This window comes from Xyrauchen texanus, chromosome 26 (genome assembly GCF_025860055.1).
Source record: "Xyrauchen texanus isolate HMW12.3.18 chromosome 26, RBS_HiC_50CHRs, whole genome shotgun sequence".
NCBI lineage: Eukaryota > Metazoa > Chordata > Actinopteri > Cypriniformes > Catostomidae > Xyrauchen > Xyrauchen texanus.
In genome coordinates this window covers 2,034,628-2,049,106 of record NC_068301.1, presented here as the reverse complement: position 1 = coordinate 2,049,106, position 14,479 = coordinate 2,034,628, and the positions used below count along the sequence as shown (strand labels likewise).

Genomic DNA, 14,479 nt, shown 5'->3' with positions numbered 1-14,479 from the left:
TCTAATGTCTGTCGTCATATTTTATGGCGTCATCACCCTAAAATGTATTGAATAAAATAGAATAATATGGATTAAATGGAGCTAAGCTGACAGATAGTCCTACATAATACGATCTTTTTTGTAATATATAATAGTGCTAGACTATACACATACGTAGGCCTATATATATATTATATATTAGCTGCTAGACTGCCCGGAAGGTGCGTGCCTCGCTTTGTGTACAGCAAGTTTTTTCCACCACAGTGAAAATGGTTTTGAAAGTCTAAACGCCAACAAACATGGATTGAGGCGGAATATTTCGTTAGATAAAAACATGTTGTGAATTTTGGAAATTATTACATCTATTCTTTTTCAAAACATGTTGACTTTTGGACTTTACAACGCTCTGGAGTTATTGGAAACTGGAAACAATCCATATGTAGCCACCACTGGAATCAAAATCCATGAATAAATGAATCTGTTATATTAATAATAAACACCAGGACACGAAATTTTAATTCTAATGAATGTGAAAATGTATTAGTTCATCGACAACCACAGAACTTGCTATTGTAGTAATTACAGATACAAATTTGATTATTTATATTAAATTATTCTCCTAAAAGGGGGCCCCTTTTTTGTTCAAGTGAGCCCACTTTTAGGAGAATTCGTTCATAATTATTTTACAGCATACTATTTTCATTATAGTTTTACAGCATGATATTTTTGCTCACAGTAAAACAAATATTGCTTTCTAAATCAGTTTTCCCACAGTTTATCGAATGTTCATATTCTTTATTAACCACTTTGGCCATTTTGGGTTTGGCCTATATGTGTTTCATACATGTCTAAGGTTTTTACTACACTCTAAAAAATGCTGGGTTAAAAATAACCATTGCTGGGTTATTTGGTAACCCAGTGCTGGGTAAATATTGGACAGAACACACGCTGGGTTATTTTTGACTCAGCTTGCTGGGTTATTTATTTTAACCAGTGTGCTGGGTTGTTTCTTGACACAGTGCTGGGTTAAACGCGACTACTTTTTAAAGGTTCTTTATTTTAGATAATCTACTACTAAAAATAGTAATAAGCATGTTATGCTTATTAAAAAACATTTCACAACAGTATACATGTACAACAAAGCATTTTATTTAATTATTAAATGGCCAGCAAAAACTATAATGTTATTCTGAATCAGGCAGAAAATTAAAACACTATTAAAAAATACATTTTTGAAGACAAAATAATAGCAAATAATTATTATACAGAATATCAAATTAAATAAATACTATCAGTATATTATTTAACATTTAATTTCTTTAGTCCAGCATAAAATTATTCAAACAATCTATAATTACATTTTTGGAACAAGGCAGTGCTTTAATTAAGAATGTACAAGAATTAAATTGTAGCAAATCAATGCACAAAACACTAAACAAACAAATAAATAAATAAATAAAGATACATACATTAGTTAGTTTAATAAATAATTTAGTCCTCAGCAGCATAAATAGAGGCACATAAAAGCGAATATTTGAATTTTCGGAACCAGGCAACTCATAAACTACCTGCTGTAAAAACTCCCAGGCAGGGGAACATTGTTTTGGAAAGTGGGTGTCAAAGCAAAAAAGGACTTGAAACAAACATCTACTGCCTTGAGGAGAGTCTGCTCTTCTAGGGCTTCCCCATTCACCACCACGAAAAACTGTCCACCAACTCCAAGTTCTAAGACAAATGGGAAGGGCTTCTCCTCCCTCTGTTTTAGTAGGTACTGCACCATGTTGGTTCCAGACTAAATAAGAAAATAACATCAAACTTTAAAGTGCATGTACTCCTTACCAAAAAAATTGTTACAGGTTTAGTGCAATTAAATAACAGCTGTAATTTAAAGTAAATAAAGAAGCATGCTCTGGTGTTGTTTTCACATTTTCTACTTACTGGTTGTACATCAATGAAAGAGGTTCTGGCTTCCTCAATAGTTGGCCGGAAGGTTTTGTTGCCAATCTTGTACACAGATGGTGGAAGGATCTGAGGTAAAAGTTTCAGTGCCATGGTGCCTTTGGTATCTAAAAGGAGAGAAAAGTTAATTTCAGTGGTCCGATCACAAGCGATCAGCACAAAATACAGGTGTAAATGGGGGCCCAAAATGTTTTGTAACTGGATCACAAAAAGCATATACACACATCACATTTTAGGTGTAAACACTAATCCATCCTCAATGCGAACTGGACAGTAGATAAAGTACACATCTCAGCTCCTAAACAACTGCTGCTCTAACAAGAGTTTTAAACGTTACTGGTTCTGTGTGGCTTTAAAAAATAGTTCACCAAAATATCTAATTCTTTCATAATTTTCTCATCCTTATGCCATCTCAAACTCATATGAATTTCTTACTTCTGCAGAACACAAACAAACATAATTTGAAGGAGATGTCTGTTTGTACTTGTAATACAATTCAATGGGGTCTGAAACATTTAAGTTCCAAAATAGTTCAACTGGTGTGACAATTTTGTTATAGGTCATACACATCAACAATAATTTATTTGTATTTTGCAGAGGAATGGAAGTTATTTGAGTTTGAGATGACATAAAGGTGATGAAATCAGAGACCATTCCCTGATGTCTCGCCTGGCCACGTGTGATCAACTCACATGAAACACATCTTTAAATAAGCTAAACAGCATTTTAGTGTTTTTAAAAAGTGAGAAAAGAGAAGATCAAGAAGGGGCAAGTACTTTTACTTAGTTTCTTCTGCATTTGATTTTACATAATTACTAACCTGCAGATATGTTGTCTAAATTGAGGAAATCCATTTGTCGTCCATCTCTTTTAGCAAAGGCCAGGATCTTGTCAGCAAAGTCAGGCAACCAGGATGAGCACAATTTGTCAGCAGCATCAGGGTGGAGTACACTAAAGTCTTGAGATATCTGTAGTTGGAAATTAATATTATGACAATTATGATTATAACATCATAGAATTTTAGTGATAAATTCAATGTATTTTTTATTTTACTCATTGATGAAAGTGAGGCTGGCACTTTATCACATGATTAATGTTATTATAATTATTATTAAATCAAATTTAAAATTCATCTGCTTCAATCTACTAGGCAACGAAGCGAAAAAGACACTGAGGATATATTGCATTTACCATGCCTGGGGTATCCATTAGACGAGGGAACTCTGATAAAATCTCAGATATTGGTTTCGAGCTGTTCTGGCGAATCCAGTGAGCCCTAAAAAGAGCAGTTGCTTTCATATACTGCTCAACCTGGTCCAGTGGTCTGGTATTGTTTTTTAGCCATTCTTTTAATTGAATTGCTCTCTCAGGAGACAAAGTTGATGCTGTTGACAAAGTGAAAAGTCATATTGGTTAATTTACATCAGCTGTATATTTACATGCCCTCCACAAATATTGCCACCCTTGGCAAATATGAGAAAAAACAGGCTGTTTATCCTCTTGTTCTTTCATTCAAATATTCCAAAAATCTAACCTATAAGTCAAGTAAAATGATTGAATAATCAAAGTAAATAAATAAATCTGGGCTATCAAATAGCTATGAAGACTTGTGCCACATTACACAATTTAACCCAGTATTTTTGTCCTGTTTTACTGTAAAAATATCTAAACATTCTAAAAACCATACTATTTTCTTGTCAAGCAAAATGGCATAAGATATTAAGTCTTGTTTTCAGAGAAATCTGATTTTATTCTTACAAGAAAAATAATCTGCCAATGGGGTTAAGAAAAATAAACTTGTTTTCCCACTGAATTTAAGTAGATTTTTCTTCAAATAGTTTTTCATTCTTTAAAACAAATATTATAAGCATAAGTCTTACTAGGAATGAAAGTCAACCTCTCCTCACAGACAGGCACTATGGAGGGCTGTGTTCTTAATCTCCGCATCCTCTTTCTTATATTGCTAAGGCTCCTCAAGAAATCCTGTGGAAGGCCTGTGTTTTCAGCCCTGGCTGAACCAGGCCTCCTGAAAGATAATGTTTGTCATTGTTGTTGTTATTTAATGTTTCAAAATATACATAGTATCATTTGCAACCTTAAATCACCAATGTGCAAAAAACACCAGTAATGGTAAACTCACATAAAAAAATTAAATCATAAAAAATTATATTTAACAAAACAAGTTGACCAGTATAACACAGTATGACAGAAAAGTTAAATGACAGTTGAGATAGATAATGTCGGTCAGCAGAATAAAATAAGATTAATATACTCACAAAGCCATTTCCTTCAGGGTCACGGAGACAGGGAAATGTCTCTACTAGAGAAATGGCCATTGCCTTTTTGGTCTCTGTTGATGGTCTGTATTATGATTGCCAAATAAGAAAGAAAAACATTGTTTCAAAATAGATAGTCTTATTCTGAATTGATTTGGGTGAAAATACATAGTATTTATACTCACGTTTAGCCATATTTCTCAATAAGAAAAGAAACGATAATTCGCACCATTGCACGCCTTTGCTTGGTGGAAATTGTATTATTCTCTAGACTCTCCACAATAGAGGGTCCATGTGGTGCTTTCATCAGAATTGCACGGATATCCTGGTACATAGCAGATTTGTCAGTAAATATAGTATCTTACTGTAAATGTAGGAAATGTTACTTTACAAAAGGTACTGACAACAAATTAAAAATAGTTGTCAGTACTCATGCTTTTCCTAGTTGTCAGGAAACATACAAACGTGTCATCTGGAAAAGATTAAGAACAAATGTTGGTTGTGAATTTTCATGTGCAGTGCTGGGCTGTGCAATTTCAGATGCAATGGTGGCCTGTGCATTTTCATATGCAGTGCCGTGCTGTGGCGGGATACTGTTCTACAGAACAAACAAAAAAACTATGTTTAGGCAAATACAATATACAGTATTCTATATAAGAATATAAGTTAACTTAATGCATTTAAAATTTACTTAGAAATTGATAAGGAAGACTTGGAAATACAAATCATATTATTATCTTATGGCACTTTTGACTCACACAACTGCCAGGCAGGCCTGAAATGTGCACAAATTCTATGTCAAAGGTCTACTGGTCCTGACCCGTCACCATAGCTGGTTTGTGGACATAGGCACCTCTGGTTTCACAGAACTCTATGCATGCTTGGAGCTAGATAATGATGAAGCTTGCCTCCAACTAAAAAAATATCCCCCTAACTAGATTGTATTTGTTTAACAAAATGTAAACTGATTTTCTAAATAATTTTTGAAAAGCCTTCAATAACACTAAACACTAAGAAAAGTTTATTTGGATTAAACCAGATATGGTTAGATTACATGTTATTAAATTACATAATATTTGACCATTTTAAACAATAACTGATTTCAGTTAGTTTTTTCAGACCATTACAACACCCTGTATCGGAGAGACACATAAAAACAGTCATCATTCTTTCTGAATGACTGAACTGTATGAACAGGATGATGATCAGTCAGATCAGTGACATCAATACATGTGATGGCACGAGTGTGTTGCACAGCAAAGGCAAATAAATGCCTTTCAAATCCAACAGTGACTAACTTCTCAATCACTAATTTAAATTTGGAGTTAAAAGCCAAGCAGTGTCTTATACATCCAAATTGTGGGTCACCACTTGAACAGTAAGACACAAACACTGTCATACCTGGCCTATATGTTGTTCCCTTAAGTTTTACCCAGGCTGGCACATACACCTCTGTGTAGGATGGAATATTTTCCAAGCCTCCTTGGATTTCATCACATCTCTCAAGATCAGCGAGAATAGTGCTGTGACCTTGGCCCACTTCAACATTGTGATCAAAGACACCTCCAGAAAAGAAATTGTAACACAACATTACTTGATGTCTAATGGCCATCGTCTTACAGATATTCCTGAAGTTGCACGTGATATGGCTTATGCGTTTAAAGAAGCCATGCTTCGCTTCAAATCGCATAGTCCAAAACTGCACCAATGGCCCAAGCTGTCTTATAGCTCTTGGATAATGCAACATGAAGTGGTGTTTAGGTTTCAGATGTTGATGTGGGTACAACTCAAGAAAGAGAGTATGGTGTTCCTCTATTAGCCACTTCAAGTAGATTGTGCTCTCGACAGTGAGTGATGGAGAAAAAATTAATTCCATGCAGGAAAGGAGAAGAAGCAGTAGCTCCCAGAACCTATTTGATTCTGGGACTAGATCTCCAACCATTAGAGGAAAGAGTCTCAAAAGGCACCACATCTGTGCTGCTGTCTGCTTCATGACCCCATCTTTGTTCACGCAGGTAATGCTTTGTAATCAAAGTGGGCTTGTTGTGGACATCACTAAAGCCATAGTCAAAGCTTGTGATCCTGTAATTTAGTGTGTCTAGGGTGAAGTGTCCTTCCTCAATCAGTGAGTTTATGATCATCTTTATCTCATAACTCCCTACACCTTCTAAGATGTCATGCATAATGTCTGGTGCCATGTTTTTGCTGACATCAAAAAAGTGGAGATCATTGAGGGCACTTGCACGTTTTAGGCCAGTGTCCGAGACGCTATCAAGACCAATGTCTCTCTCATTGGACTCAGCAGTTCGGAGAATGCCACGGTCTTCTTTTACCTGTACCCTTAGGACTTCTTTTGGAACACGGCACCACCGGCAAGCATAATTGCTGGCAAAGCTTTCAGTAAATCCAAGAACTGCATTCAGCCCCAAATTATCACCAACAACCTGGCAGATGCTGACTTTTACTGTTCCCTCAAAGGATGATGTTTTGATATCAACACCCTCTTTCTCTAATGATTTTATGTCCTCCACTATGGGCTTTAAAACAGCATCAATGCCATAGGTTTTGGCATCATCGGTTTTGTAGACTGCCAGCAAAAAAAGTGAGGAAAGGCTGGAAAGCAGCTCTTTCGGTAAACATTTGATAGCAAAATACATAAATCCTAATTTGTGGACAGATGTCTTTGAGCCAAGGGGATTCACAGTCTCTACATCATCAATGTAAAGAAGAAGAGGAATAGAGACTTCACGGAGAACAGGGCATGGAATTTGCAGAGCTCACCATCACAAAAGTCTTGCAGAGCACCACTGTCTTGCTTCTGCCATGCAATAACCTTAGACATGATGCCTGGTAGTTCAAGTAGCTTTTTTAGGAGAGGTCTAAGTGGAATGCGCTGAAACGTGTCACACACTGAAATTTGCTTAACTGTACCACTGTTGGAATCTGTGTGTTGAACATAGGAAATGCCAGGGACAGCCTCCTCTACTGGCTGAATGAAGTTACCAGACTGCATAAAATACTTCATTTGCCTATATTCAGTTTCTAAGCCTTTGAAGGGCTCAGAAGCTGCCTCGAATTGCCTGTTCAATTCTTGTGCTTCTCCGCTTTTGTCTTGTCCAAGATCTTTAAGCAAAGACATTGTTCTTTCCTGAAGCTTGGAGACAATATCAGACAACAGACTTGATGTTTCCTGCACTGTAAAATTCACAGCAGTGAATGTCTGTGAAGACTTCGATTTCAGTTTAGCCAGGAAAAGAGCTACCCTATCTGTCATATCCTCTTCTTCCAAATCATCCAAATCACAAACCCCACTAATGTCAGACACTTCCACACAAGTATGTTCTTGAGCATCAAGTGCCTCAAATGTCAAACTGGGAGCCTGGTCAGAATCAGACCTAGCTGAGCTGCTGGTGTTATGGTCATTATTGTGTTGAACTAGGTGCCTTCTGTATGATCTCATATAATAAAAAGTCCTTTGACAACCATTCTGATTGCATTCAAAATGTGTGGAAGCACTGTTAATGCTGTGGACTGCCCTTAAGTGTGTAAAATTGTTTCAAGTCAGCTATGCTGGCTTGCAACAAACAGATATATTGCATGTCTAACTTACTAATTTAAGTTCTTGGAAATGTTTTAAAAATTTTAGTCGGAGGCCAATTTTTGGAATGAGGGCTGCAATTGTGTTCTCATCCAATAACAAGAAACTGTCATCATCTATCTGCTCATCTGGAGGATAACAAGTAAAAACAAACAAACAAACAAACAAACAGTAAAATCAGGCATGGATTACATTATATACAGTATATATACTCTGACACGGTTTAAATGCTAGAGCTGACACTGGTTATATTGGAGAAAATCACAATTATTTACCCCCCCAAAAAACAAAACAAAACAAAAAATCCTTAAGAGTAATTGAAAAAGATATTTGTGAATGGTTACCTGCAAATTTTTCAACAAGGCACTCAAGATTCCAGTTGGTGAGTTTTTGTTTCACAAAAATGTCCATTGCTGTACAAAAACACAAGGAAACATCTGATTAGCAATATCTTGACTAAGTTAGCTAGCTACTGCTAAACCTAGCTATCACTGTTGTGTCTTGTTAGCTAGTTTTCTTTTTGTCTATTTCAGCTATCCTCAAAGACAAGAGGTTGTAATATCCCTAACAATTCAACATTGTAAGGGTTTCTAAGTTTCCTATTTTGTGTTTAATAAAACATATTGCACCCCTTTTGTGATTATATGACGTGTATGCTAGTCATTGTTTGTTAAATAGCAGGGTAGGGTTGCACCAGCTGTGCGTAAATTCTCAAGTAAGTTAGGACGTAAAGCTCACACTAAGGGCTTAGAAACTACTAGTTAGTTTGTAACTAAGTCAGTGCTTAATTCGGTTGCACCACCTGTTCTTAAGGCAGAACTTAAAGGGCACCTATTATGGAATTTTGAAAATTACCTTTCATGTAGTGTGTAACATAGATTTAAGTGAACAAAAACATCCTGCAAAGTTTTATATATGAAAGTTCACCATAAAAAAAGTTATTGTCTCTCAAAAGTAGGAGTCGACTCTGAGTCAATGTAATGAATCGTTTTTCCAATGCATCATTTTCCTTTTCGTTCTGACGTCAAGACGAAAAATTATCAAATTGGCCGCGCCCACTCATTGCGCGCGCAGACACCAGGGAAAACTTGAAAACATCATGTCCACAACAAGACGCTGTGTTCTGAAGTGCATATCAAAAGTGACCTTTTTTCACTGCCCAGGGACGAGCATGTGAAGAATCAGTGGCTAGAGTTTATATTTACAACTATACCACACAAGTATAGCCCGAACCTTGTGCTGTGTTTGCCTCATTTTAATGACGATTGCTTTACTGAACATGAATGCTTTCAAGTGTGGATTCATGAGCCGGTTGATACTGAAGGAAGGTTCAGTACCAAGTTTATTTGGATCAGCTTCTCCTCCGAATCACAACCTGTAAGTATTATTAATAATTGTTGCTTTTATGTGTTTTTTAGCATGCTTAATAAGTATTTGTGTGTGTTGTGTAAGTTACGCTCAGCGCAGCTTCTAGGTCTCCAATGTCAATGTTTTTGAAATATGTGAAATGTTTGTCGATGTTATTGGAGTTGTCATAAAGAATAGAGCAATAACTTGTAGTAATGCAGTGCTTTACCAATATGTTTATGCGTTGGGCTAAAGCAAACAATAACTGATTGGGCGTTTACCACCGAACTTTGGGCTATGATCGCTAACATAAATCAACTCAAATTCCTTCTCTGATTTAGATTTTTTTACTACAAAGCAGTGATGGGCGTTCTGTTTCCGACAATCTCTGCACAGAGTATACCAATCACAACTGACTGGGTCATCTGACCAATCATCGCAGATTAGCGTCACGCAAAGGAGGGGTTTGGAAAAATGAGTCGTTGAACGAATCATTTGGGAGTCGGTGAGCAAATCAGGTAAACATAAATGCATATTATAAGACAACAAAAGTGTTTTTTGTCATTGCATGCATGTAAAACTGTTGTTGGGGACTCCCAAAACAATATTAGGAACATTTTAAATGCCATAATAGGTGCCCTTTAACTAGTATGTCGTAAGCTCTCCGTAAAGTGATGCGTAGTCGCACAGAATTACGTTTTTTTTTGTACTCCAATCAGCAGCCTTCCAATTTGTAAACAGGAACCGCGCGCATCACTACAAACTTCTGTCTCGCGTGAGCGGTCAAAACAACGACGTACAATCTAAAAAGTTATATTACCACATCTTTCATAGCCTATACATGGCGGACAAAAGGATCAGGAAGAACATTTTCAGTCATGAAGAAATTCTAATTTTAATTGAGGGATATAAAGTGAACAATATAAGATCTTGATAAGGCTGAAAAACGCAATATGGAAATAACCTGTTTTATACAACCACTATAGCATTTAAGACGAAAAAATTAATGTCTAAATAAATAATAATAATAAAAATAAAAAACTATGTCTTGAAATCCATTGTTTAAACGGAATAATTGACTCCGGCCAATTGAATTATTGTCATTAACCGGCACCCGATGAGTAGCGGCCACCTCAGGGTATTCATTTTTTTTATGTGTTTTTAATGGTCACTTTTTCCTTAATTATGTAAATCCCAAAAATATCATACTTCTCACTAGTTTAAATATAGTTTTATAGATTTATAGCAAAACATATATCATCACTTACCTTTACTCATATACTGTCCAACGTCGTCCTCCTCTCGACCGTTACGTTTTGTCCTTGAACAGCGCGAGGAGATGAGATAACCCAAACGCTGGGTCAAATATTCTAAGTGTACTTTATGTCAACCAAGGAACCCAAACGCTGGGTCAATATGAGCCAGTACCGAGAATATAACCCAGCAAAATAGGTTAAAATACTTAACCCAGCGAATGGGTAGAAAAAATAACCCAGCATTTTTTAGAGTGTATGCATTGAAATACACATTGGTGATGTTTTTATAAGCTATTGTATTGATTTGTTTTTATGTTACAAAGAGAATAATTTAATATAAATAATCAAATTTGTATCTGTAATTAATATAATAGCAAGTTCTGTGGTTGTCGATGAACTAATACATTTTCACATTAGCTCCCATAGAGCTCCTGGCAGGATTTTGAGGGATCTCATTAATTCAGAAAAACAGAACAAAATATTTTTTTTAATGAAAAATGATCTCATAATTCTGAGATAATTAAGTCGTTAATTCAGAAAAACAGAGCAAAAACTTCTTTTTCCATGAAAAATTATCTCGTAATTCTGAGATAATTAAGTCGTTAATTCAGAAAAACAGAGCAAAAACTTCTTTTTCCATGAAAAATTATCTCGTAATTCTGAGATAATTAAGTCGTTAATTCAGAAAAACAGAGTAGATTTTTTTTTCTCAAGTGAATGCAATACGCTTCCGTAGCAAACAGCCGCTGACTGTCCGACGGTAACAAGGTTGTGCTGTTTAGGATCCCGCCTCATGAGGAGAAATGAAAACAAATGAGCGCAGCACACAGAAATTATAGTTAGTATATGGAGAGATGGGATTGAATTGATAGATGGAGGACACTAAAAAAATCTCTTTATATTAAAGTTAAATGTTTGTTTTTATGTTTGTGAGATTGTATTTCAATTTTGCATCTTGTGTAACAAATAATCTTGTGTACCTGCGGTTTGGTGGATGTGTCTCTGACTAATGTCAGATTAAACGGTTAGTTTGAAATAAAAGTTTGTTTTGTGAAAATTTTTGACTTTATAAAATGATTCTCTCAAGTCTTGGCTATTAAACAATAAATAAGGTAAGACATATTTTTCTTATATATAGTTTAGTAGCCTATTATTCTTTTTGGCAAAATGTATCATTATAAACAACTTTATATCCATTTCCTGGATTTTGTATCGCCATAGTCCCTAAATGTAGCCTATATGTAAATGGAGGAAATGGGATTCAAATAGAAAACATTTTTCGATCGAGAACATCATTGTGTCCCCCCCACTTCTCAAACCAAAGTTACACCCTTGGCTGAACTACGCCAGAAGCGACAATCCCCTTGACTACGGTCGCATAAACAAACACCGCTTTCCTTTGCTTGCGCGGATTGCGCACAGGTATTTATCTGCCCAAGCACCAGCACAGAGAGTGAGAGACTGTTCAGTGCAGCATCTCATGTTCTTGATGAGCTTTCTGACAGGAGAGACTGTCAGAAAATTTAGCAACTTTTGTTCTTGAAGAGAAACCTGTCACTTGTACTTAAATAGAAAGCAGTCCAATATGATGTGTATAGCAATTATATTACACTTGTTCTTCACTTGAGGATACATCTGTCGTTTACAGTTGAGGTTGAGTTCAGTTACTGCTGTTGTGCACAATAATGTTCACTTAAAGTGTACATACGTTTACATACACAGAATAGAGCACTGATCTATATATATAATTATATATTATAGTTATATATAGATCATTCTGCCATTCTGTGTTCTGCCTTTTTGTTTTAATTAAAATTACTGTTGCATATTTAAACTTTTTGAAAGATGCTAGTTAAGTTCATTACTTGACTGTTGTTGTGCATATAATAGTTTTCTAAAACTTTACATTATTTGGATAATTGTTAATAAAATCTGTAAAATTTGATTTTTACAGAACTGAAAGAAGAATAATATTTAATATAGTTTTAATATATTTTTTGTCCAATTTTGTTGTGCTACTTTCAATAAAAGTGTGATTTATTTTATTGGTTTGTAGTTTTTCAATTCAGATTAATTAAATTCATGAAATTAATGAAAAAGTATAAAATTAATACAATTATACACAACATTTTTTTTTTTTTTTAAATAGGTAAAAATTTCGGTTTCGGTTTTCGGCCAAGTGCATCCTGGATTTTCGGTTTCGGCCCAGAATTTTCATTTCGGTGCATCCCTACTTCAGATCGTGTTATTGCACTGTTGCAGTACCTCGGTGTGCTTGCCGCTTTGTTATTTAAACTTTACTTTATTATTAATATATTCATAATAAATCCAATTTATAAGATAAGCGCTGTTGAAGTATGTGACAATTATGGTTTATTTAAACTGTAATGGTGAAACTTGAACTGAAACTATTGTACCATTTGTAAAACGGGAAGAGAATTTAGGTGTGCATAGGATGCTCCGGTGCTTCCTCACTCAAGCGTCCTTCACTGTAAAAACAAATCCTGTAAAAAAACAGTAAAGTACTGGCAGCTGTGGTGGCCAGCATCATACTGTAAAAATTGTACTTTAACATAAATTAACTGGCTGGAAAAACATAATACAATAATAAAGAAGGTCCGAGGTGCTCAAGAGAACACTAATCACCATAATGGTGACTTCAAACAAAACACAACAATTGACAACAAAACTACAACATTAATTAAACTGACTTCTATAAAGTCTGAATAAAAACTTTTGTACATGTTTTTTGTTTGTTTTTCATTTTGTAGCCCCAATGCATTTCCAAAGCATGCATACTTATTCAAAGGCTTATGGGTATTTCACCATTATAACCCACAATGCAGTGCTATGCTCTTATTTTACTGTGTGCAGGTTGTTGTTTTTATATATGTTTCAAAATGTCACTATAGTTTTAACCAAGATGATATCACAATTTTAAATGTTCCCCTAATGCCTTGCATAGAACAGCTATTTACTGTAAAACTAGTCACTTCACAGTGAGCCTGCTCTTGATCTCCCAGAATGCAACATTTTTAACAGCAAACTACTGTATTTAAGAATCACAGTAAATTGCTGTAGGAATTTGGCATTAATTTACAGTAATTTTTTACAGTGTTGGAAAGCTTCATCTATCTTTGGTCCTCACCTCCTCACGGTGCATTTAGAGATTTGATCCTTCATGATGGAGGACCTTGACAGGTTTCCGGGTCATGGGATTGAGGAGCGAGGAAATGAGGATGTACAGTTTAAAGGGTAACTAAACCCCTGCTCCGAGTCTGACTCCACCACTAGCAATATTTGAAAAATGCTCGAAAAGTGGGCAGACCCCAGCGGGGATAGAGGGGACGAACCGAGGGTGGGGATGAGCGGGGTGGGGGGGGTGCACCTGAGACCCGTAGTGACAGATTAATTGACAGCTGCTGTCAGACTCTAAAATGGAGAGTGACTGGAGTGACGCAAGTAGCACCTGAAGTGGAGGAGGGTGAATTGTCTGTGGACACAGGGCCGGAGCCATATCAGTTCGAGCCGCTGGCTCAAACTGCGGTTTTAACTCCCTGTTGAGCATCCGAGTGAGCATTCACCTTCACTCGCGTGCAGGAAAAACAAACGAAACGCTGTTCAGTGATGTTTATCCTTTTAGCAGGATTTTTATTTAGCAAGCTTCACTTGAACATAACATCAGTTAGCTGTTCTCTCAACTTAGAAGAATGTGACGTAAAGCGTAGCGTCATCATGTACAAAACCGTATACCTCCAAATAAAACTATACAGTCAATACCGTAATACAATGTATAAGGGTGCAATACGCTTAACACTCCCACATCGCTAACGCGTTTGTCGACCCCAGAGGATTAACTTTACCCTAACCATAAATTGTGATTCAAATATATATGATCACTCACCTCAAGATGCCGCTCGCGGTGGTGGAGTCCATGCAGGAGGCGCAGCGCTTGGCACTGTGTCGCTTTTCAGCTGAGCTGTTTGGAGAAGCCCATTTCCACCTCCATTGCGTTGGAGAAGCAATCCCGCGTAAAATGCAGTTTGCACACTCCTCCAGCTCTA

At 36.2% G+C, this 14,479-nt stretch overlaps 1 protein-coding gene across 1 annotated transcript; it reads right to left on the bottom strand.

The window, feature by feature from the left end:
• Nucleotides 1–1,260: 1,260 nt before the first annotated feature.
• LOC127620305 (uncharacterized) lies at nucleotides 1,261–3,896 on the bottom strand. Its single transcript, XM_052093495.1, has 5 exons — nucleotides 3,819–3,896; nucleotides 3,130–3,323; nucleotides 2,759–2,906; nucleotides 1,918–2,045; nucleotides 1,261–1,771 (listed from the first exon to the last, which is right to left on the bottom strand). Exons 1-5 carry the CDS (start codon nucleotides 3,883–3,885, stop codon nucleotides 1,544–1,546), a joined length of 765 nt encoding a protein of 254 aa, XP_051949455.1. The 5' UTR covers nucleotides 3,886–3,896; the 3' UTR covers nucleotides 1,261–1,543.
• Nucleotides 3,897–14,479: the final 10,583 nt, after the last annotated feature.